General features: G+C 38.8%; 2 protein-coding genes across 2 annotated transcripts in view; one reads left to right on the top strand and one right to left on the bottom strand.

The window, feature by feature from the left end:
* LOC128531700 (uncharacterized) overlaps positions 1-23787 on the bottom strand; it is a 72181-nt gene that overhangs the window by 24635 nt on the left and 23759 nt on the right. The gene's annotated exons all lie outside the window — the stretch shown is intronic.
* On the top strand, positions 5185-6566 carry LOC128531704 (uncharacterized). The gene is made up of 5 exons (XM_053505793.1): positions 5185-5266; positions 5454-5831; positions 6048-6164; positions 6283-6372; positions 6465-6566. Exons 1-5 carry the CDS (start codon positions 5224-5226, stop codon positions 6524-6526), a joined length of 690 nt encoding a protein of 229 aa, XP_053361768.1. The 5' UTR covers positions 5185-5223; the 3' UTR covers positions 6527-6566.

A 23787-nucleotide genomic window follows, 5' to 3' on the forward strand; every position in this document is an offset into this window, starting at 1 on the left:
CTCGTTCCGTTACTCGAGCTCCCGGATTTGTCATCTATCCCGGTGAGGCCGAGCCAATCTCTCCCGTGCATCATTTTACACACTGCAATAACATTGACTCTGGACAATCATACACGCACTCACACACTCGCATACATCACACACATTGTTTATATTTGTATATATTGGTTTTGGTGCACCTTGTTTGTTTGTTTGTTGGTTTGTTTTGTTTAATACACTTTGGTTTGGTTTATACCTAGTTATTGTGTCGCGTCTTTACTTGTCCTGCCTCAATTGCGCAATACCGGAAGTGTTGATTAAAAACCTGTATTTTGATTCTCGACCCCGTAGCATAGTAACTAGTGGTTTAATTGAATCCAAGCGTTACATAGTGGTGGCCCGTACATACGGGGAATCTGTATTTTCCTGTTTTGTGTGTCTTGGCAGAACAAAAAGGATGCTAACTTCGCTAATGCTAACGCTAATGCTAGTGATGCTGTGCAGGCCGACCTTGCTGTAGCTAATAATGTGCTAGAGGATGTAGATGACGCATTTGTTACACGCCGAAACCCTACAGCTAAAATAACATTATTTATTAGTTCACTATATATATCTGACAGACATGATGATGATGATATTGTGTCTGATATTAATGTTGTACGTACAATGCAAACTGAACTAAATCAATGCAAGGAGGTTATGGTGGCGCTTACAGACAAAGTGAACACGTTGGAGCAGGATTTTAAACAATCTGTGAACAGCAGTCTGAACAGAGAAACCAGTTTTCGGGACGCAGTGGACGCTAGCTTAGAAGGGCTGGAGCGCTACTTCCAAGAGGGCCTAGAGAAACTGGAAAGAGCTGTCACTGACTGTTTTCTGCGACGTGACGTAATCTGGGAAAACCAGATGAAAAAAACTGCGGCTCACGAGTACGCCCACCATCCAAAGGTTACAGGCCTACACCCCTGCATCTCCCCAATCTCCTGTTTTACATTCTCCCTGCACGGCGATCACAGCATCTACGGCAAAGGTAAAAAACATACAACATTCCTCCTTGTGTTCAACCACACTCTTCTGCTCAGCTTACCTCCTCAGTTTCACCCTCTTCTTCTTCCTTTTATGGCCGACCACCCATTCGCCTGTAGTTTCCAGCCTTTGGCTACACTTCAGAGACGGCGGATGTACTTAACTTCATCGAACAGTGTGAAAACTATCTGGAGATCAGACCACTGCCCAGCCCAGAACTGCTAGGAACCCTCAGCACGGTGCTACGAGGACCTGCTCTGAGCTGGTGGAAGGCAGAGAAAGGCAAAGTGAAGGACTGGAAGTCTTTTAAACAGGCATTTATGGCGGCTTTCTTAGCTGATGACTCCCTCACGGGAGTTGAAGAAAACTTAAGGTCTCTGGTACAGCAGCCTAGTCAACGCCTTAGAAACTTCGCCTATGACTACCGCGCCCTCTGTATAAAGTGGAAGCCTGATATCTCAGAGGAAGTAGATTTCAGAAGGTTGAACAGCAAGACCAAACCTGAAGCATATCCGATGCCATTAATACACGACATCATTGAATCACTGGATGGCGGCTCCTGGTTCTCCACATTGGATCTGAATTCCGGTTACTGGCAGGTGGAGATGGAGAAAGACAGCTGTGAGAAAACCGCCTTAATCACAACCAAAGGTCTGTTTCAATTCCGGTCCATGCCCTACGGCCTCAGAAATGCAGCTGCAACGTTCCAACGACTGATGGAGAAAGTCTTGGCGGATCTACAGGGAAAATATTGCTTTGACTATATAGATGACATCATTATTTATTTACAATCACTAGAACAACATAGAATGCATCTCAACGCAGTATTTTCCAGACTCTCCCAAGCCAACCTCTCCCTTAACATGAAGAAGTGTCATTTCTTCAAAAGGCGGCTGAAGTTCCTTGGTCATGTCATATCTGAAGAAGGTGTGCAGTTAGACCCGGAGAAAACCAAGGCGAATATCCTCCTCCTCAAGAGTTAAAATCTCTTCAACGTTTTCTGGGTCTCGCCGGCTGGTATCACAAGTTCATTCCCTACTTTGCAAACATAACAGCTCTATTAAATAATTTAAAAAGGAAGGAAGTAAAATGGGAGTGGACCCAAGAATGCCAGAACAGCATGGATGTCATCAAACACGCACTTCAAAACCCACCAGTACTAATACAACCAAACCTAAATCTGCCGTTCCAATTACACACGGATGCCAGCGAAGTGGGCCTGTGAGCCATCCTCACCCAAACTACAGCAGAAGGAGAACGAGCAGTAGCGTACGCCTCACGAATGTTGAGAGGAGCTGAGCAGAATTACTCCACATCAGAAAAGGAGTGTTTGGCCTGTAGAAAAATGTGGTCTGGGCTGTAGAAAAATGGAGGCACTATCTAGAAGTTCGTGCTTTCAAGGTCTTTACCGACCATGCCGCCCTGTCTTGGGCCTTCAACTGCCCGAAAACCAGCTCTCGTCTCACCCGATGGACGTTACGCCTACAACAGTTCGTTTTTACAGTACATCATAGAAAAGGCTGTTTAAATCTGGGACGTCTGGCACTATGTGAGAACATGCAGCGTATGTCAACAGTATAAAACGGAAAACACTAGACCTAGTGGGCTACTACAGAGCACGGAGGTTCCAGAGCCAGGACACACCGTGGGATTGGACATCATGGGTCCTTTTCCCCGAAGTAAAAGGCAAAATGAATATCTGCTGGTGGTGGTAGATTATTTCACGAAATGAATGGAGATGTTTCCCCTCAGGGATGTAAAGACGCCAAAACTGGTGAAAGTGCTAAGAGAGGAAATCTTTACTAGATGGGGTGTTTCCAAATATCTAGTATCCGATCGAGGACCCCAGTTTACGTCTCAACTGCTGGCACACCTCTGCCAAATCTGGGGGAGCGGTTAAAAGCTAACTACGAGCTACCACCCACAAATGAACCTGACGGAAAGAGTGAACAGAACTTTAAAAATGATGATAGCTTCATACGTCTGGGACCATCACCAAAACCGGGACCAATGGTTACCATAGCTCAGATTCGCCATCAATACAGCCCAACAGGAAACTACTGGAACTCACACTGGGTCTGCAACTAAAAGGGCCACTCGAAAGGCTCATTAATCATCCTCCAACACCCAACCACACAGCCTATTCACTACTGGAAAGACAACAACGTATCACGGAGGAAGTGAAGCGCAGAGTAAAACAACAACAATCCAAACAAGCTAGATACTACAATGCCAAAGAAAAGATGCGCACTTTCAACCAGGAGATCTAGTTTGGATAAAAACTCACCCACTCTCCTCCGCAGCAAAAAGATTTTCAGCCAAGCTAGCGCCCAAGTGGGAGGGACCAGCAGAAATAAAAAAATAAAAAGAAGGCCAATTAACTACACAGTGTCTCGAAACAATCCACAAAAAACTGATACAGTGAACATGGTTGATCTGAAGCGCTTTTACGGACGTTCTCCTCAGACGCCGGAGGCTTGGGGGGGGGGGGGGGATATATATGTAGCGCAGCCACATAAAGGGGCATTTTAAATAACAGGAAAATGAATTAAGGAGCTAATGCTGCTCCCTGTGCACGGAAATATGACCTATCTGGTTTTATTTGTCCCCATAGACAGTGTTGGTCATAGGGTTAAGCTCTCGCGAGCATGCGCAATCGCAGCGCGAGAGGACCCGGAAGCGGCGTCGGGTCACGTGTGCCGGTATAAAGCCGGAACCGGCAAGCGACCCGACACGGAGAGATTTATCACAGCGTGCTGTTTTTTTGGATGGTTCAAAATGAGGACTTTTCCCTGGTTGGATTATTCCTCGTGGACACTAACCAATCACCTCTCGTTCCGTTACTCGAGCTCCCGGATTTGTCATCTATCCCGGTGAGGCCGAGCCAATCTCTCCCGTGCATCATTTCACACACTGCAATAACATTGACTCTGGACAATCATACACGCACTCACACACTCGCATACATTACACACATTGTTTATATTTGTATATACTGGTTTTGGTGCACCTTGTTTGTTTGTTTGTTTGTTTGTTTGTTGGTTTGTTTTGTTTAATACACTTTGGTTTGGTTTACACCTAGTTATTGTGTCGGGTCTTTACTTGTCCTGCCTCGATTGCGCAATACCGGAAGTGTTGATTAAAAACCCGTATTTTGATTCTCGACCCCGTAGCATAGTAACTAGTGGTTTAATTGAATCCAAGCGTTACAACTTTACCACTTCATGAACTATGATACCACGGAAAGGACATAAACTTACCTTGTAAAAGGGTAGAAATAACAAACCAGTATTCTTATTCATTAAGTGTTTAAGCAACACAACGTTTATTTTTTTAAGTTATTTATAACTATAACATATATAAGCAGGATATTAGACAAAATAAAAAGTTAATTTGTATAGTTTAGAACATATTTAACATCTTTTTGTCATAACATTATGCATCATATAGCGACTTTTAGGACAGCTAATGACTACTTTCCTTACTAAGGAGTTGGCTACACTGCACTCTCATACAACACACACTCAAAACACACAACAAATCCAAAGAAGAAAAAAAACATTCAATTATGCAACACATTTATATATCTATCTATCTATCTATCTATAACTCTTGGTCATAACAAGTATTTATTAATTTTCAGAAATCTCATGACACCTTGACTTGTTCTTGTTCTTCTTTTCAATAATATTATTATTATTATCACTATTATTGTTGTTGTTGTTGTTGTTGTTAATAATAATAATAATAATAATAATAATAATAATAATAATAATAATATTATTATTATTATTACATGACACTGATACTCCAACATTTTTGTATGATGACTTAAGGGTGTAGCAAAGCAAGTGTAAACATGCTTCATTCACATGTACTGTACAAGAGACCAATTACAACAAACAACAATAAGGTGTAAGTGTAGGCACACATAACTGTAAAAGTAAACCACATTTTCCTTTCTGGCATAGCAGTGATGTCATGATCTGTACAACACAAAACCACAAATGTGGAAATGTCTGGTGTTGATGTAGGCAGATCAGAATACCATATGCTTGCTTATCATGTCTTTTTTAATTACAACCAATCACGTCATAATCTGGGGCGTGTTCAGTACAAACCCCCAGAGTATAAGTATAACTTCATACCATAAAACATGCTTTTATATTCTGATGATAACTGAAATACAAACACAGTAAAATTTTTAAGACATGAACGATGACTGGATTCGGGATTTTTATTTTAATCTTTAGCATCATGTGTAAGTAATATGAGCAATTTTATTCCTAGCTAATGTATTAAATGAAGAATAATCATATTTTACTCTGTGTATGCTGTGGAGGAAACTAATGTTATTCCTTTAATGTGGTGTTTAATTTTTTTTTTATATATTTAATTTTTTTATTAATGCATTTTCAAATAATGCTATGTTAATGCTGTTTCTCTAGATAAACTCCAACTTGGTAGACGGGTTACTGCACAATCCCTCACAGAGTCACAAGTTTCACAGCCCGATAAAGAGATCAGTGTGAATACTGGAGACTCGGCTACTCTACAATGTTGCGTTTCTGAAAAATTGGTTGGGATGATAGCTTGGTTTAAACAACCAAATAGAAAACAGCCTGAGATGATAGTCAAACTCTTTAAATTTGCTGGAGATGTGTTTGATATTGAATTTCAAAATCCTCGCTTCCAGACAAAAAAATATTCAAACTGCTTTAATGTTATAATAACCAATGTCAGTGAGTCTGATGAAGCCATGTATTACTGTGCACTGGCATTTCCTGACATCGTGTTTGCAGATGGAACTTATTTAAAAAACAAAGGTAGGATTTAAAGTGTAAACTGATTAAGCTTTAATTAGTAGTGATATGTTTCCTTATTACATTGGTGTGTTCTACCTGGAAAACAAAAATCAATTACTGAAAAAAAAAAAAAAAAAAAAAAATATATATATATATATATATATATAAATTTTTTTTTTTTTTTTTTTTTTTTAATTAAGTAACATACTTTTAATGTATTGTGATGAATGTTTACAGGTAAACATGTTACTATTATATCAGAAACATCAAATCCACCCTTGTATGATAATTCAGTGGTGTGTGAACCATCAGCACATAGGAACAGCACCAACATGAACACACATGAGATAACAGGTAAGATATTATATTATATTAATTAATTATCCTAATTTGTCTGGAAAATAAGCATTAATATAAAGTTGTAAAATACAAAATAACAGTATCAAAAATGACTAGATTCTACATTCGACAGTGCTCAGTTTGGGGACGGCTTTGGGCTTGTGCGCACTTCTGATATTGTGTCTGATTTATTTAATACTGAGGACAAGAAAACATGATAAATGTAAGTTTTTTTTTATTATTAGATAGATATTTTTTTTGTTAATTCCTTTTATTTCTGATAAAACGGCACTGTGTATGTTTCTGTATTAATAGTAAATTCTTCTATGGTACATTCATCAAGAACAAAGCAGGTATGTGTGCAAATAAATAAATAAATAAATAAATAAATGAATGAATAAATAATATTGAAATATATGCTTTATTGTAGTGGGTTTTTTTTTCCAGACTAATTACCAATTATAAATTTGAAATGTTGATACATTCAGATAATTTTATTGTATATAGTGTTTATTATAGTGGACATTATTTTTATTTTGGTGCATTTTTAAGGAATCTGAAGCCGAGACACTGAATTATTCAGTTTTGCATTTCTCCAAGAGGAAAGTCACAGCGGACAAAAGAAAAATTGGGTCATTAGATGATTGTGTCTACTCTGCTGTGAATGAAAATAATCTATAACACACAGTGAAAATATTTTGTGAGTGCTACTAATATATTGTTAAACTACCATTTATAATGTCAAGGTTATTAAAATAATTAATGTTTTTATATAACTGTATTGTAAACAAGCAAAATATATTGTTTTTGTTTTCATTTATTTTCTCGTTGTTTTCAGCTGTTTTTAACTGTTATTAACCATAACTTACAGTAAACCTGTAAAACTCTACTCTCTGATATGACTACAATGTTGCACTTTGTGGTGATGTGATGAATGCTCTACATGACTTTTGCTGAAGACACAATAAATAAATTCATAAACAATTTAATCAAATTGTTAACAGCAAAAACAACAATAATAATAATAATAATAATAATAATAATAATAATAGACATTATCATTTATAAAATGCTAAATTGTATCCTGAACATTTCTATGAGTTAACAAAAGATTTTTTTTTATTATTATTATTGGTGCATTTTCAAAACAAACATGTTAATTGTAGCTGCTACATGTTTAAACATTTGTTGTTGATGTTAAGTATAAGCTCTGAAAAGCACATCCAGTATCAACTATGGTGACCTACAGTAAATGAGCCAGTACAGATACATTATTTAGTAGACTTTAGGCAATTAAATTAAATTCAATTCAATTTTATTTGTATAGCGCTTTTAACAATTAATTAAAAAGAATTATTTAAGTTTGTATGAAATGTGAATGTGTATGAATCAATATGATAAGACTGTCCCTGATGAGCAAGGCAAGGATGACGGCGACAGTGGCAAGGAAAAAACTCCTGAGATGAAATAGGAAGAAACCTTTCTATTGCCTATTGAAGGAATCACTTTTAAGATCAAACCAACAAACACAGAAAACCATTAACCATTCTATTTATGTACAGTATACTACATCTCTAAAATTTAAGGTAACAGAGCTAAACAGTATGGCTACATCTAAATAGACTCTGAGTGTTTTGCACTCTACTGCCTTTAGCAAAATTTAAGTAGTTATGAAAAAAACAACTATAATTATTTGTATGAATAAACAAAATATCGAAGATAACCAATACTGTATACAAGGGGCATTTAGGTCAAACCAGGACCTTTGATTATCCAGAATAATAAAATAAAGTTATGAGAGTAAAAACTCTCTTTATTACTCTATATAATTCTCTTACACTTATATACACTTATGTACTTATCCCAGTGTTTCACTAGTGTTTGGACATCATCAAGGTTGAAAGTTTTCTCAGTACACTTCAATCAGTCTTAAGCTGGCTGAGTGAGATTTTGATGGAAAACAAAGATTGTGATCTGAAGTGGCAGCCCCAGGGCCAGCATCAGGAACAGGCTAAGAGCCCATGCACACTGCACATTTAAACGGTGTTGCAGGGGACTTTAACAGCCAAAATTTTATTAACATAATCACCAGATTGTACTTCTACGCTCACTTTCAGGCTGCAGATAACAATGACCCCATCCTGCTTTCCTTAATGACTATTGCCCTGTTGCATGACTATTGCATGACCTCAGTCATGATGAAGTGCTTTTAATGGCTGGTCAGAGACTTTGTCATCACTTTACAACCTGACATACTTTACCCATTACAGTCTGCTTACCGTCCAAACCAATCAACAGATGATGCCATCTCTTGCCCTCTTTACAAATCTCTCACCTGGACACTAGGAAGGAATTATGTTATATTGCTGTTTGTTGACTACAGTTCAGCATTTAATAAATATTCCTTCAACACTCACCACCAAGCCGGAGCGCCTGGGACACCTCCGAGTCAGTGCATCTCCAACTTCCTAACTGGCAGACGAAAGGCAGTACAAATGGGCAGACTCCTGTTTCAGTCTCCTTCACCCCCAGCACTGAAGCCCATTTATGCACACCTGCACATCGCTGTAAGGTTTTATAATATTGTAAGACATTGTAATCTAATAAGAAGATTCCTGTGCCTTGAGAACAGACCCCACGCTGTGCTTCCTCATGCCTTCTGTGGTAACACCTTCTATATCCTGTACCTAGATGAATATACAGCCAAATACAACCCTTTTGTTGAATCAGGAGAATGCAAATGGTATTTCCTCTCGCCTGTCTGTCTCCGGGGCTCTCTATGACTAAAATGTTAATGACTGGTACTTTTGATGTTTGGGATGTAGCACTGTTTGAATGTGCTCTATTTTCTAAGAATAAACAGAGAGCTTTAGACATTATGCCTGCATGTGTGTGTGTTTGTTTGTCTCTCCGGGTCAATCGTGCACGGACCGGTTGGTGTATCAAGGTGCAGCGGACACAACAAGCAATAACTCTTCTTCTCTTAGCATAAAACTTAGCTCGGACACAATTTTTCTTCATTTAAACCTAACAATCGCTTACATGTTGCAAACCTCTAGGACTTTGCACATTGTTTTGCTTGTGTTTGGACATTGCTCATTTTTCACACAAATGAGAATTAACTGCACTCTACTGTAATTTATCCTGTATTATTTACATTTAACACCTCAAATACTTTTACAGTATTTCAGTTCTATTTTTAGCAACCTTGTACATAGTGTACGATTGCAGCTAAAAGTTTTCTACAGTAGTATAATTTTCTCTTATGTCATATTTTATTTCTCTAATATATATTTTTAATTAATTGTACTCGCTAGTGAAATATATACTTGAAAAGAAACTTTTTTTTAGGTCATGGGCAGTCGTATAAGTATTTCAGTGCATATCATACTGTGTAACCCTATGTATGTGACAAATAAAAAAGTTATTTAACTCATTTACTCATTCATTTTTAAAACTCTTATGTTGACACATTAAGTTCTGCAGCCTTACAAATTTTCACTGGACGAAATCACATTTCCGTGTCACACAAGTTTGTGTACTTTAAAGTTATTATTATTATTATTATTATTATTATTATTAATAATATTTTTTTTTATTATTATTTGTATTAATATTATTACTATTAGTAGTAGTAGTAGTATTTATTTATTTATTTAGTGTTGTTTCTTTAAATTGATTCAGGAACACCCCCTGCAAAAAGTCTGTTTCAGCTTTGTTGACCAACACAAGAAATTTATCTCCGGCTGTTAGAGTACAGACTAACATAAAAACACTGTAGAATAGGTGTTTTTGTACAGTGTTTTTATATAAGTCACATTAACATGGTGTTTAAAGAGATCAATTACAATAAACAACAATAAGGTATAATTGTAGGCACATAACTGTAAAAGTAAACCACATTTTCCTTTCTGCCCTAATGGTCTTGTTGCAATATCTCTGTACAACACAAAAGCACAAATATGGAAATGTCTGGTGTTGATGTAGGCAGATCAGAATACCATATGCTTGCTTATCATGTCTTTTTTAATTACAACCAATCACGTCATATTCTGGGGCGTGGTTAGTACAATCCCCCTAGAGTATAAGAATAACTTTATACCATGAATCATGCATTTATATTCTGTGCATGTGAAATACAAACATATTAGAATTCCTTAGAAATAAAAATCGACCCATTTCTGGCTTTCCCTTCGATCTTTAGCATCAAATGTTAGTAATACACTCAATTTTATTCACATCTAGTTTTATTTATTACTAGGGCTATTTTGCTTTTCTACTTTGTATAAGTTGTATATAGTGGGGATTCCAATAATATTCCTTTAATGTGGTGTTTAATACTTTGCATATATTAATTTCTTAATGTAATTCATTACTTAATTAATGCATTTGTATTTTTTGTATCCCTCACAGAGTCACTGATTTATCAGCCTAATAAAGAGATCAGTGTGGATATCGGAGACTCTCCGACTCTGCGGTGTTGCGTTTCTGAAAAAGTAGTTGGGATGATAGCTTTGTTTAAGCAATCAAATGAAAAACAGCCTGAGATAATAGTCAAACTCTTTAAGTTTGTGGGAGATACGATTGATATTGATTTTTAAAATCCTCGCTTGCAGACAGAAAAACATTCAAACTGCTTTAATATAATTATTTCAAAATTCAGTTAGTCTGATGAAGCCATGTATTACTGTGCACAGACATACCCTAACATTGTGTTTGCAGAGGTAGGATTTAAAGTGTAAACTGATAAAGCAACTGTTATTTGTAGTAAAATGTTTTGTACACACATTAACAGTATTACATTAGTGTGTTCAACCTGTGTAACACACTCGGAGGACAGCATTATCCGATCCTTCCGCAGTGACTGGCTGTAGAGTCATGATTGATGTGAGTGTGCTTCTTCTTTGTCTTTCGGCTGTTCCCTTTCAGGGGTCGCCACAGCGAATCATCTGCCTCCATCTAACCCTATCCTCTGCATCCTCTTCTCTCACACCAACTAACTTCATGTCCTCTCTCACTGCATCCATAAATCTCCTCTTTGGTCTTCCTCTAGACCTCCTGCCTGGCAGTTCCAACCTCAGCATCCTTCTACCGATATATTCACAATCTCTCCTCTGAACATGCCCAAACCACCTCAATCTGGCCTCTCTGACTTTATCTCCAAAACATCTAACATGGGTTGTCCCTCTGATAAACTCATTCTTAATCCTATCCATCCTTGTTACTCCCAAAGAGAACCTCAACATCTTCAGCTCTGCTACCTCCAACTCTGCCTCCTGTCTTTTCTTCAGCGCCACTGTCTCTAAGCCGTAGAGCATCGCTGGTCTCACCACTGTCCTGTACACCTTTCCTTTCATTCTCGCTGATACTCTTTTATCGCACAACACACCTGACACTTTTCTTCACCCATTCCAACCTGCCTGTACCCGCCTCTTCACCTCCTTTCCACACTCTCCGTTGCTCTGGACCGTTGACCCCAAGTACTTAAAATCCTGCACCTTCTTTACCTCTGCTCCCTGTAGCCTCACCGATCCTCCTGGGTCCCTCTCATTTACACACATGTATTCCGTCTTGCTGCGGCTAACCTTCATTCCTCTGCTTTCCAGAGCATACCTCCACCTCTCCAAATTTTCCTCCACCTGTTCCCTGCTCTCGCTACAGAGCACAATGTCATCTGCAAACATCATAGTCCATGGGGACTCCTGTCTTACCTCATCTGTCATCCTGTCCATCACCAGAGCAAACAAAAAGGGGCTTAGAGCCGATCCTTGATGCAGACCCACCTCCACCTTAAACTCTTCTGTCACACCTACAGCACATCTTACCACTGTCTTACAGCTCTCATACATGTCCTGCACCACTCTAACATACTTCTCTGCCACTCCCGACTTCCTCATACAATACCACAGCTCCTCTCTTGGCACCCTGTCATACGCTTTCTCTAAATCTAAAAAGACACAATGCAACTCCCTGTTACCTTCTCTGTACTTCTCCGCCAGCATCCTCAAAGCAAATACTGCATCTGATGTACTCTTTCTAGGCATAAAACCATATTGCTGCTCACAAATGCTCACCTCTGCCCTTAACCTAGCTTCCACTACTCTTTCCCACAGCTTCATTGTCTGGCTCATTAGCTTTATACCTCTATAATTGCCACAGCTTTGTACATCTCCCTTGTTCTTAAAAATTGGCACCAATACACTTCTCCTCCATTCCTCTGGATTCCTCTCACTTTCCAAGATCTTGTTAAACAAACTTGTCAAAAACTCTACTGCCACCTCTCCCAAGCACTTCCATACCTCCACAGGTATGTCATCAGGACCAACAGCCTTTCCACTCTTCATCCTCTTCAACGCCCTTCTCACCTCACTTCTACCAATATTTGCTACTTCCTGTTCCACAACAGTCACCTCTTCTACTCTTTGTTCTCTTTCGTTTTCCTCATTCATCAACTCCTTAAAGTACTCCTTCCATCTTCCCATCACCCTCCTGGCATCTGTCAGTACATTTCCATCTCTATCTTTAATCACTCTAACCTGCTGCACATCCTTCCCATCTCTATCTCTCTGCCTTGCCAACCTGTACAGATCCCCCTCTCCGTCCTTACTGTCTAGCCTAGCATACAAGTCCTCATATGCTCTTTGTTTGGCCTTTGCCACCTCTACCTTCACCTTACTCTGCATCTTCCTGTACTCCCGTCTACTCTCTTCAGTCCTCTCAGTGTCCCACTTCTTCTTAGCTAGCCTCTTTCCCTGTATACACTCCTGGACTTCCTCATTTCACCACCAAGTCTCCTTGTCCACTTTCCCCTTACCTGATGATACACCAAGTACCCTCCTACCTGTCTCCCTGATCACATTGGCTGTAGTTGTCCAGTCAACTAAAAGCACCTCCTGACCACCCATAGCCTGTCTCAACTCCTCCCTAAAGACTTCACAACATTCTTCCTTTCTCAGTTTCCACCACTTTGTCCTCTGCTCTGCCTTTGTCCTCTTCGCCTTCCTCACCACCAGGGTTATTTTACACACGACCATTCTGTGTTGTCTGGCTACACTCTCCCCTACCAACACTTTGCAGTCACTGATCTTTTTCAGGTTACAACGTCGACACAAGATGTAGTCGACCTGAGTGCTTCTGCCTCCACTCTTATATGTCACCCTATGTTCCTGCCTCTTCTGGAAGAAAGTATTTACCACTGCCATTTCCATCCTCTTTGCGAAGTCCACCACCATCTGTCCTTCTACATTCCTGTCCTGAAGACCAAACCTGCCCATCACATTTTCATCACCTCTGTTCCCTTTCCCAACATGTCCATTGAAGTCTGCACCAATCACCACTCTCTCCCCTCTGGGCATGCTCTGCATCACTTCATCTAACTCACTCCAGAATTTCTCCTTCTCTTTTAACTCACATCCTACCTGTGGGGCATAACCACTAACAACATTGAACATTATCCCTTCAATTTCCAGCTTCAGACTCATCACCCTATCTGATACTCTCTTCACCTCTAGAACATTCCTTACAAACTCCTCTTTCAGAATAACTCCTACTCCATTTCTTTTCCTATCCACACCATGGTAAAACAATTTGAACCCTGATCCTAAGCTTCTAGCCTTGCTACCTTTCCACCTGGTCTCCTGTACACACAGTATATCCACCTTCCTTCTCTGCATCATATCAACTAACTCTCTTCCCTTCCCTGTCATGGTCCCAACATTCAAAGTCCCTACCATCACTCCTAAACTCTTGCCTTTCCTCTTCTCTCTCTGCTTACGAACACGCCTTCCTCCTCTCCTTCTTCGACCAACAGTAGCCCAATTTCCACCAGCACCCTGTAGGTCAACAGCACCAGTGGCGGTCGTTGTTAACCCGGGCCACGACCGATCCGGTATGGGAATTATATTCTTGATTCGCATCATTGATTTGGCAAATGTTTTACGTCGGATGCCCTTCCTGACACAACCCTCTGCATTTATCCAGACTTGGGACTGGCACAAGAAGACACTGGATTGCGCCCCCCCCGTGGTTGCATTATTGATGTGAGTGTGCTAAGGCCCTCCTATCCCACCCCGCTGAGAGACCTCGCTCGGCTCTCTCTAGGCCCCTGGCTGCGGGAGGTTACAGCATCACCCAGGAAGCGAGCTAGCAATCTTCTGATGATAGGGTGAGAACTTCACCACCTCGTAAAGTCTGAAACCACAAAAAGGACATAAACTCACCTTGTAAAAGAGTAGAAATAACAAACTAGTATTCTTATTCATTGAGTGTTAAAAAAAATAAACTGTGTTGTTTAAAGTAATTTATAACTATAACATAAATATAAGCAGGATATTTGACAGAAAAAAAGTCAATTTGTAAAGTTTAAAACGTAATTAGCGTGTTTTTACCTACAGTACTCACTTTTTGTCATAACATTATGTAAATTACGCGATGATGTCATATAGAGACTTCTAGCGACTTTTAGGACAGCTAATGACTACTTTCCTTACTGAGAAGTTGGCAACACTGCACTCTCATACAACACACACTCAAAACACACAACAAATCCAAAGAAGAAAAAAACATTTAATTATGCAACACATTTATATATATATATATATATATATAAATGTGTATATATGACTCTTTATTTATTAATTTTCAGAAATCTCATGTTGACACCTTTACTTCTTCTTCTTCTTCTTCTTCTTATTATTATTATTATTATTTTCATTATTATTATTATTATTATTACACGACACTGATACTCCAACATTTTTGTATGATGACTAAAGGGTACAGCAGTGTGCACTTGCTTTATTCACATGTACAAGAGATCAATTACAATAAACAACAATAAGGTGTTAGTGTAGGCACACATAACTGTAAAAGTAAACCACATTTTCCTTTCTGCATGTCTTTTTTTTATTACAACCAATCACGTCATAATCTGGGGCGTGTTCAGTACAGACCCCTAGAGTATAAGTATAACTTCATACCATGTGTCATGCATTCTATATTCTGTTGATAACTGAAATACAAACACAGTAGAATTTCTAAGACATGAACAATGACTGGATTTGGGATTTTCATTTTAATCTTTAGCATCATGTGTAAGTAATATGAGCAATTTTACAGTAGTCTAAGCTAGTTAAATCATATTCTACTCTGTGTACGCTGTAGAGGAAATTCCAATATTATTCCTTTAATGTGGTGTTCAATATATATTTTTATATATATTAAATTTTTAAATTAATGCATTTTCTAGATAATGCTATGTTAATGCTGTTTCTCTAGATAAACTCCAACTTGGTAGACGGGTTACTGCACAATCCCTCACAGAGTCACCAGTTTCTCAGCCTGATAAAGAGATCAGTGTGAATACTGGACACTCGGCTACTCTGCAGTGTTGTGTTTCTGAAAAAGTATTTGGGATGATAGCTTGGTTTAAACAACCAGATGGAAAACAGCCTGAGATAATAGTCAAACTTTTTACAAATGGTGGAGATACGTTTTTTATTCAATTTCAAAATCCTCGCTTCCAGACAGAAAAACATTCAAACTGCTTTAATATGATAATTTCAAATGTCAGTGAGTCTGATGAAGCCATGTATTACTGTGCACAGACATCCCCTGACATCGTGTTCGCAGATGGAACTTACTTAAAAATCAAAGGTGGGATTTAAAGTGTAAACTGATTAAGCTACTTTTCTTTGTAGTGATGTGTTTCCTTATTACATTAGTGTGTTCAACCTGGAAAACAAAAATCAATTACTGAAATTATATCTTATTTTTCACTGAGTAACATACTTTTGATGTATTGTGATTAATGTTTACAGGTAAACATGTTACTATTAAATCAAAAACATCTAATCCACCCTTGTATGATAATTCAGTGGTGTGTGAACCATCAGCACATAGGAACAGAACCAACATGAACACACATGAGATAACAGGTAAGATATCATATAATATTAATTAAATATCCTAATTTGTCTAGAAAAAAAAGGATTAATATAAAGATGTAAAATACAAAATAACAGTATCAAAAATGACTCGATTCTACATTCGACAGTGCTCGGTTTGGGGACGGCTTTGGGCTTGTGCGCACTTCTGATATTGTGTCTGATTTATTTAATACTGAGGACAAGAAAACATGATAAATGTAAGTTTTTTATTATTAGATAGATATTTTTTCTAGTTAATTCCTTTTGTTTCTGACAAAACAGCATTGTGTATGTTTCTGTATTAATAGTAAATTCTTCTATGGTACATTCATCAAGAACAAAGCAGGTATGTGTGCAAATAAATAAATAAATGAATGAATAAATAATATTGAAATATATGCTTTATTTTAGTGGGGTTTTTTTCCAGACTAATTACTAATTATAAATTTAAAATGTTGATACATTCAGATAATTTTATTGTATATAGTGTTTATTATAGTGGACATTATTTTACAATTTTATTTTGGTGCATTTTTAAGAAATCTGAAGCCGAGACACTGAATTATTCAGCTTTGCATTTCTCCAAGAGGAAAGTCACAGCGAACCAAAGAAAAATTGGATCATTAGATGATTGTGTCTACTCTGCTGTGAAGGAAAATAATCTATAACACACAGTGAAAATATTTTGTGAGTGCTACTAATATATTGTTAAACTACCATTTTTTAATGTGAAGGTTATTAAAATAATTGATTTTTTTATATAAATATATTGTAAACAAGCAAAATATATTGTTTTTGTTTTCATTTATTTTCTCGTTGTTTTCAGCTGTTTTCAACTGTTATTAACCATAACTTACAGTAAACCTGTAAAACTCTACTCTCTGATATGACTACAGTGTTGCACTTTGTGGTGATGTGTTGAATGCTCTACATGACTTTTGCTGAAGACACAATAAATAAATTCATAAACAATTGAATCAAAATGTTAACAGCAAAAACAACAACAACAACAACAATAATAATAATAATAATAATAATAATAATAATAATAATAATAGACATTATCATTTATAAAATGCTAAATTGTATCCTGAACATTTCTATGAGTTACCAAAAGATTTTTTATTATTATTATTATTATTATTATTATTATTGGTGCATTTTTAAAATAAACGTGATTGGAATTAAGTCTCAAATGTAGCTGCTACATGTTTAAACATTTGTTGTTGATGTTAAGTATAAGCTCTGAAAAGCACATCCAGTATCAACTATGGTGACCTACAGTACATGAGCCAGTACAGATACATTATTTAGTAAACTTTAGGCAATTCAATTCAATTCAATTTTTTTTTTTGTATAGCGCTTTTAACAATTAATTTAAAAGAATTATTTAAGTTTGTATGAAATGTGAATGTGTATGAATCAATATGATAAGACTGTCCCTGATGAGCAAGGCAAGGATGACGGCGACAGTGGCAAGGGAAAAAAACCCTGAGATGAAATAGGAAGAAACCTTTCTATTGCCTATTGAAGCAATCACTTTTAAGATCAAACCAACAAACACAGAAAACCATTAACCATTCTATTTATGTACAGTATACTACATCTCTAAAATTAAAGGTAACAGAGCTAAACAGTATGGCTACATCAAAATAGACTCAGAGTGTTTTGCACTCTACTGCCTTTAGCAAAATTTAAGTAATTATGAAAAAACAACTATAACTATTTGTATGAATAAACAAAACATCGAAGAAAACCAATACTGTATACAAGGGGCATTTAGGTCAAACCAGGACCTTTGATTATCCAGAATAATAAAATAAAGTTATGAGAGTAAAAACTCTCTTTATTACTCTATATAATCCTCAATCAGTCTTATACGGAGCCCCTAAAAAGACATGGATGGGGGAAAAAAATAAACTTTAAAGGAAAAAAAAATCCACCTTGGAAAAAAAAAATGACAGGGGGAAAAAAAATTTGAGGCAAAAAAAAAACAAAAAAACAAGCAAGGTAAAAAAAATGCAAGGGCAAAAAAAAAATGGGAGGCAAAAAAAAAAAAATGGGAGGCAAAAAAAAAATAGCCTAACATGCTATGGATTGAAAAAAAAGTTAAGCTAGGAATTTTTTTTTCCAGAAAAGTTTTGCGAGATTTTGCTCAAGAATTCTGTGGTGACGAACCAAGGAAAGAAAGTGCAAAGAAGACTCACCACTCGGCAGGCCTTGGAAATGATCCTGAGTGAAGAAACCCTTGTGACTCGGATGGAGAAGACATAGAACCTCAGCCGGATTCGGACTCAGAGCTGTCTGATCAGTCTTTTTTTTTTTTTTTTTTTCTGGCCTGTCAGTAACACAGATAACACATAACAGAGTGTATATGTAGTTGTGCTATCATCATTCACAGCCATTTTTTTTTTTTTTTTTTTTTAATTAACAGTTTTTTTTTTTTGTTTGTTTGTTTGTTTCCCATATTATGACAGACAAGACCGGGGGACCAAAAAAAAAGAGAAGAGAGAGAAAAATAAATAAATAATTAAATAAATAAATAAATAGAAAAATGAACAAACATTTAAGGAAAAAGAGGGGAAAGGGGGGGTGGGGGAGGGTATGAGAGAATATAGTCAGAATACCTGCTGAAGAAAAAAAAAAAGAGAAAACAACAAAGGACACAACAGCAGAAAAATTGCAGCCACAACCAACATCTGTATGATTCGCAGTAAATCATAAATCCTAAAACCTGTTGAACAGTGCACATAATAAAATATTTTGAAATAAACATTTTGTTCTGAAGCAACAGCAAAGACAGTGTGTGTGTGTGAGCACCTGTTTGTACACCAGTGTGAACGTTTGTGTGCACACCTGTGTGTGTGAGCGCGCTTGTGTTCATAAGGTTCCTCCATGTAAATGTTTAATAGTGTGTGTGGGGAACCACAGTCCCGCCCCGCAAGGCATGGAGCAGACACGGCGGAGACCCGGGCCCCAGACATCCAGAGGCCCCCCAGAGCACAGGAGTCCCAGGAGAACCACCGCAGGGACAGCCCCCCCACCCCGAAAGGGGCAGCGGAGAGCCCAGAGGGGGGCCATCCAGCAGCCCCAGTGCAGACGCCCTAGGGGGCCGTGGCGTCCACTCCGAGGCAGTCCGGTCCCTGGGTCCAGAGATCCCAGGGCCCCTCCACCCCCCAGCCGGTGCCCAGCCAAGCCAGGAGAGCCAGATCCCGCCCAGCGACCGCCGCGAGTGAGCCAGCGCTCACCCGAGCGCCCCGCCCCAGTGCGAGAAACCACCAACCCACCAGCGGCCGGGGGCACCCCACAGCTGGGTGTGGTGGCAGAGCAGGGGGGTCCTGGGATGTTGAGTGAGGTGGAGTCTAGGACCTGACCTGACACCTGAATGTAGACAGCCAGGCACACATATACACAAACATACATTCCCACCCTCATACACACAAACAAATATTCACACACTCACACATGTAGACACACAAAAATAGACACAGTACACACACTCACACTCCCCATATATACTCTATCCTCCTGGAACCAGGCACCGCCACCCCCGGATGGGTGATCAGTGCCTGACCCTGGAGCTGGACCCACTTCCCTCTGCTGCGGGGACAGAAATACCCCCCCGGTCCCCGCAGCAGCGGAAAGGACCACCAGCCCAGACCCCGACCGAACGGCCAGCTCCAACTCTCAGCCCCCGGCCCTGGACCGCGGACAGAGAACGGGGGTGTGAAAAAAAAAAAAAAGAAGACCCCCGCTTCGCTCCGCTCGCTCTAATGTAGTGTTGGTGTGTGTTGTTCTAAATTGCTTTAAAACAAGGATCTGATCAGTCTTGAGGTTAAGTTTAACTTCATCTTATTTCCTATTTCATTTCAAACAAGTAAGTGGAAAATACTAAAAAAGCAGAGGGGAGTGACAGAAATATCTACTCCACATTTTTACAGTTTGGCACAGTGTGGCGTGAAGAACAGGTAGGGACCCGTCTCCCATTCACCCCAATAGAAGCGTACGCCGCAGATGGAGAGCCAACGACTAAGGCCAGGAACGTCCTACAACCCTGGTCTACATATCACTGTTGATGAACAGCTTTTCCCGTCAAAGGCTCGCTGCTGTTTCTTGCAGTATATTGCAACTAAACCTTGCAAGTTTGGGATTAAGTTTTGGGTGGCTTGCGACCTAAAATCCAAGTACATTTGCAATGTCCTCCCATATCTTGGCAAGGATCACAGTCGTCCCAGTAGGGAGAGACTGTCCGAAAATGTAGTGATGAGGCTGATGAAACCATTCCTAGACAAGCGCAGAAATGTTACCACGAACAATTTCTTCACATCGCTGTCACTTGCGCAAAAACTGCTTAGACGGAAAATCACCATCCTCGGCACAGTCAACATGATTCGCCGGGAAATTCCTCAATCTGCTAGACACACAGATTACAATGAATTTACCACTCAGGTATGTCGTAGGTCTTTTGTGGTTCTATGTTTATGTGTTTCTAATTTTTAGAATCAACACCTCCAAGTGTGTCATTGTGTGTAAAAGTGCTATGAAAATAACAATTTATCTTATTTATTAGGTGTTTTCAACCACTGCTGCCACGCTGACGGCGTATGCACACAAACAGTAGAAGACCGTCTATATTCTTATCAGCATGCACAGCGTGGTTCAGACTGATAATACCACCAAAAGGAAGCCAAACACTGTCACCCTTTACAACACCACAAAGTGTGGCGTGGATGTGATGGACCAGATGGTGCGGGGGTACACTGTCCGCACAGGAACACGGCGCTGGCCAGTTGCCGTGTTCTATAACATGATTGACATGGCAGCAATTAATGCACATGTGCTGTATCAAGCATGCAAAGACGGGTGGACTTCCTGGTGGAGCTTGCAAGAGAGTTGGCTAACTCTCATATGGCTGTGCAGAAGGCAAAGAACAGTTGCTTCGGACACAACCCTCCACACCTAGCCCTGGAAAAAGAGCCATGTGTCAGGTCAAACACAAATGCAAGAACAATCATGCCACTGTGCAATGTGTTTACTGCTACAGATACACATGTGGTAAATGCAGACTAGAGATACCATGGCAGTGCCAAGATTGTGAGTGATTGCTGAAAATGTACTCACTCACTTTTTATTATTATTTGTAAATATGTGTACAAGTGGTTGGTTTGTTTTTTATTTTATTTTTTAATGTTTTTATTAATATATCTCAGCAGCAAAAGAAAACAACCCATGTGTGTTGATTTCTCCCTAAGATGGCAAAGTGAAACACAAGTTTCCTTGAAGTGGCTCAGCATGGTCCCACCTTGTTTACATAACAAAAGCATCTGTTGACAGGTGATTAGGAATATTAGCTAAAAGCCTTCCAGCCCATTGGCTGTCCTGCGGGTTTTATAGGTAGAAAAGCCAAATGGCTGCTCTCTGGGACTTCTAGTGTTAACATGGGACCCAGCTGGCCAATCAGGTTGCTTCAATCTATTCGAATAGGCAAGTCACAGGAGATCTCCTATAACTCCACCCACACACACAGACTTTCATAGTTGTCCCAACTTAGCGACTTGTCGCTATATTTAGTGAGTATTCAGACCCTTCTAGCGAAACATAAAGAAAAAAAAAAACGTTAGCGACAAATCCAATGATTTTTTTCTGGTGTTACTGAAAACTTTTGGAGACTTTGATGTGTCTGTACCGTACCACTCTTAGACTCCGTCCACACGAAGCTGGTTCGTTCCCTATCCGATCATTTTTTTTCGTGAACACGGCGTCGTCTCAAGAAATATCTGCATACACACGAAACCACTGAAAACGGTGTAGTATATATGCCAGACCAGTATGGGGCGCTGTAATTCTGCTATAGAGATACACTATACACGGAGAAGAAGACTTTGAGCATACGCATAACCTTGCGTGCTGTATACGAACTAAAATGGTGTTGTCCATTATCGCTTGTTGCTCATACAGTTGCATAGAAGCAATAGATTTTGCTGTAATAGAGCTAGTAGGCTTTGTAGCAACACGAACACAATCATGTAGTCCGCCATTATTGTTGTTGCTGTTACGTGTGACGCAGCCGACACGTGATGTGATGACATCATCGTTTCACAAAATATACGGATTGGCTGTACACACAAAGACGCAAGGGTGTCGTTTTCAGATTTATCCACTTTGGGACCCGGTTTCAAAAAATAGCGGTTTCAGTCTCCTAAAACGCCGGATCCATGTGGACGAAACGCCAATACGATAAAAAATTTATACGTATACAGCGAAACGCGTCTTTGTGTGGACAGGCCCTTAGACTTCTCAACTTGCAGCGGCTGCTGCTGCCGCCGGCCTCCTCCCCATCACAAAGCATTCCTATGCGGCCCAGTCCCTTCCAGCTGCAGTCACAGCAGGAGATGTTCACACCTCTGCATCTTTACTGCAAATAAATGCGCGCTAGCCGCTCCTGTCATGGCTTGTAAGCGGGATGTAAATGTAAAATGTTCTGTTCTGATGAACTGCATAAAAAAGTAACATGTTCTTTGACTGAAATAAATCACTGCACAATTTTTTTATTTATTTTAAATGCTTTAATTAAAAATAAATAAATAAAATAAATAAAAAAATTTATATATAAAAAGCAGGATATTTGACTGAAAAAAGTCATTTGTATTTACATAACATTATGTAAATTATGCAATGACGTCATTTAGTGTATTTTCATTCCTGAAGAGATGGCATATATATTTATATATATATATATATATATATATATATATATATATATATATATATATATATATATATATATATCATACCTAACCAGTCTTCTGATACGGTATAATCCACCACGTCCCTTAAGATCACAAAACTCCGGACTTCTGGTAATTCCCAGAATTTTAGAATCTACAAAAGGGGGCAGGGCATTTTCATATTTGGCTCCAAAGCTTTGGAATAGCCTTCCAGACACTGTTCGGGGAGCAGACACGGTTTACCAATTCAAAAGTAGACTCAAGACGCATCTCTTTAATCTGGCATACGCGTAACTCATCCCATAACCTCATACTCCAGTACACCTATCCTGAATGGCAACTACGCTAATTCTCTCCATCTTTTCTGTATTTTTCTACCCATCCTGAGACATCTGGAGATTGTGCCAGCTTCAGTAGACAAAGGCCAACCCTGCGAGGTTTCTAAGGCATCTTGAGAAGGACCTGCTCCAGCTAGATTCTGCTTTATGATGGCTGGAGCTACACATCCTGCTCCTGTGCTTCCAGTGATCCTGACCCCATCTGCCCTCTGCACCTACTACTGAACTGAATCTACACAACTTCTGATATATTGAACTTTCACCTGCACAACACACTTGATGTTATTTCTATCTGTTATCACCCAGATGAGGGTGGGTTCCCTGTTGAGTCTGGTTCCTCTCAAGGTTTCTTCCTATTGCCATCTCAGGGAGTTTTTCCTTGCCACTGTCGCCGTCACCCTTGGCTTGCTCATCAGAGACATTTTATTCATCATTCATTCATTTAATTATTATCTAGACACATTTTTCTCACACATACACACTTCCAAATATTTTCTTTTCTTAAAAAAAAAAAAATCTTTAATTTTTTTTTTGTGAAGCTGCTTTGGGACAATGACCATTGTTAAAAGCGCTATATAAATAAAATTGAATTGAATTGAATTGAATATATATATATATATATATATATATATATATATATATACTA

Source organism: Clarias gariepinus, chromosome 10 (assembly GCF_024256425.1).
Source record: "Clarias gariepinus isolate MV-2021 ecotype Netherlands chromosome 10, CGAR_prim_01v2, whole genome shotgun sequence".
Taxonomy (NCBI): domain Eukaryota; kingdom Metazoa; phylum Chordata; class Actinopteri; order Siluriformes; family Clariidae; genus Clarias; species Clarias gariepinus.

What these genes read in the sequence shown, in the direction of transcription:
- LOC128531704 (XM_053505793.1), top strand. Translation starts at nt 5,224, where the DNA reads ATGACTGGATTCGGGATTTTTATTTTAATCTTTAGCATCATGT. An exon ending in TTTAATCTTTAGCATCATGT is followed by an intron (nt 5,267 to 5,453) that starts GTAAGTAATATG and finishes CTGTTTCTCTAG; the next exon opens with ATAAACTCCAACTTGGTAGA. An exon ending in GAACACACATGAGATAACAG is followed by an intron (nt 6,165 to 6,282) that starts GTAAGATATTAT and finishes TACATTCGACAG; the next exon opens with TGCTCAGTTTGGGGACGGCT.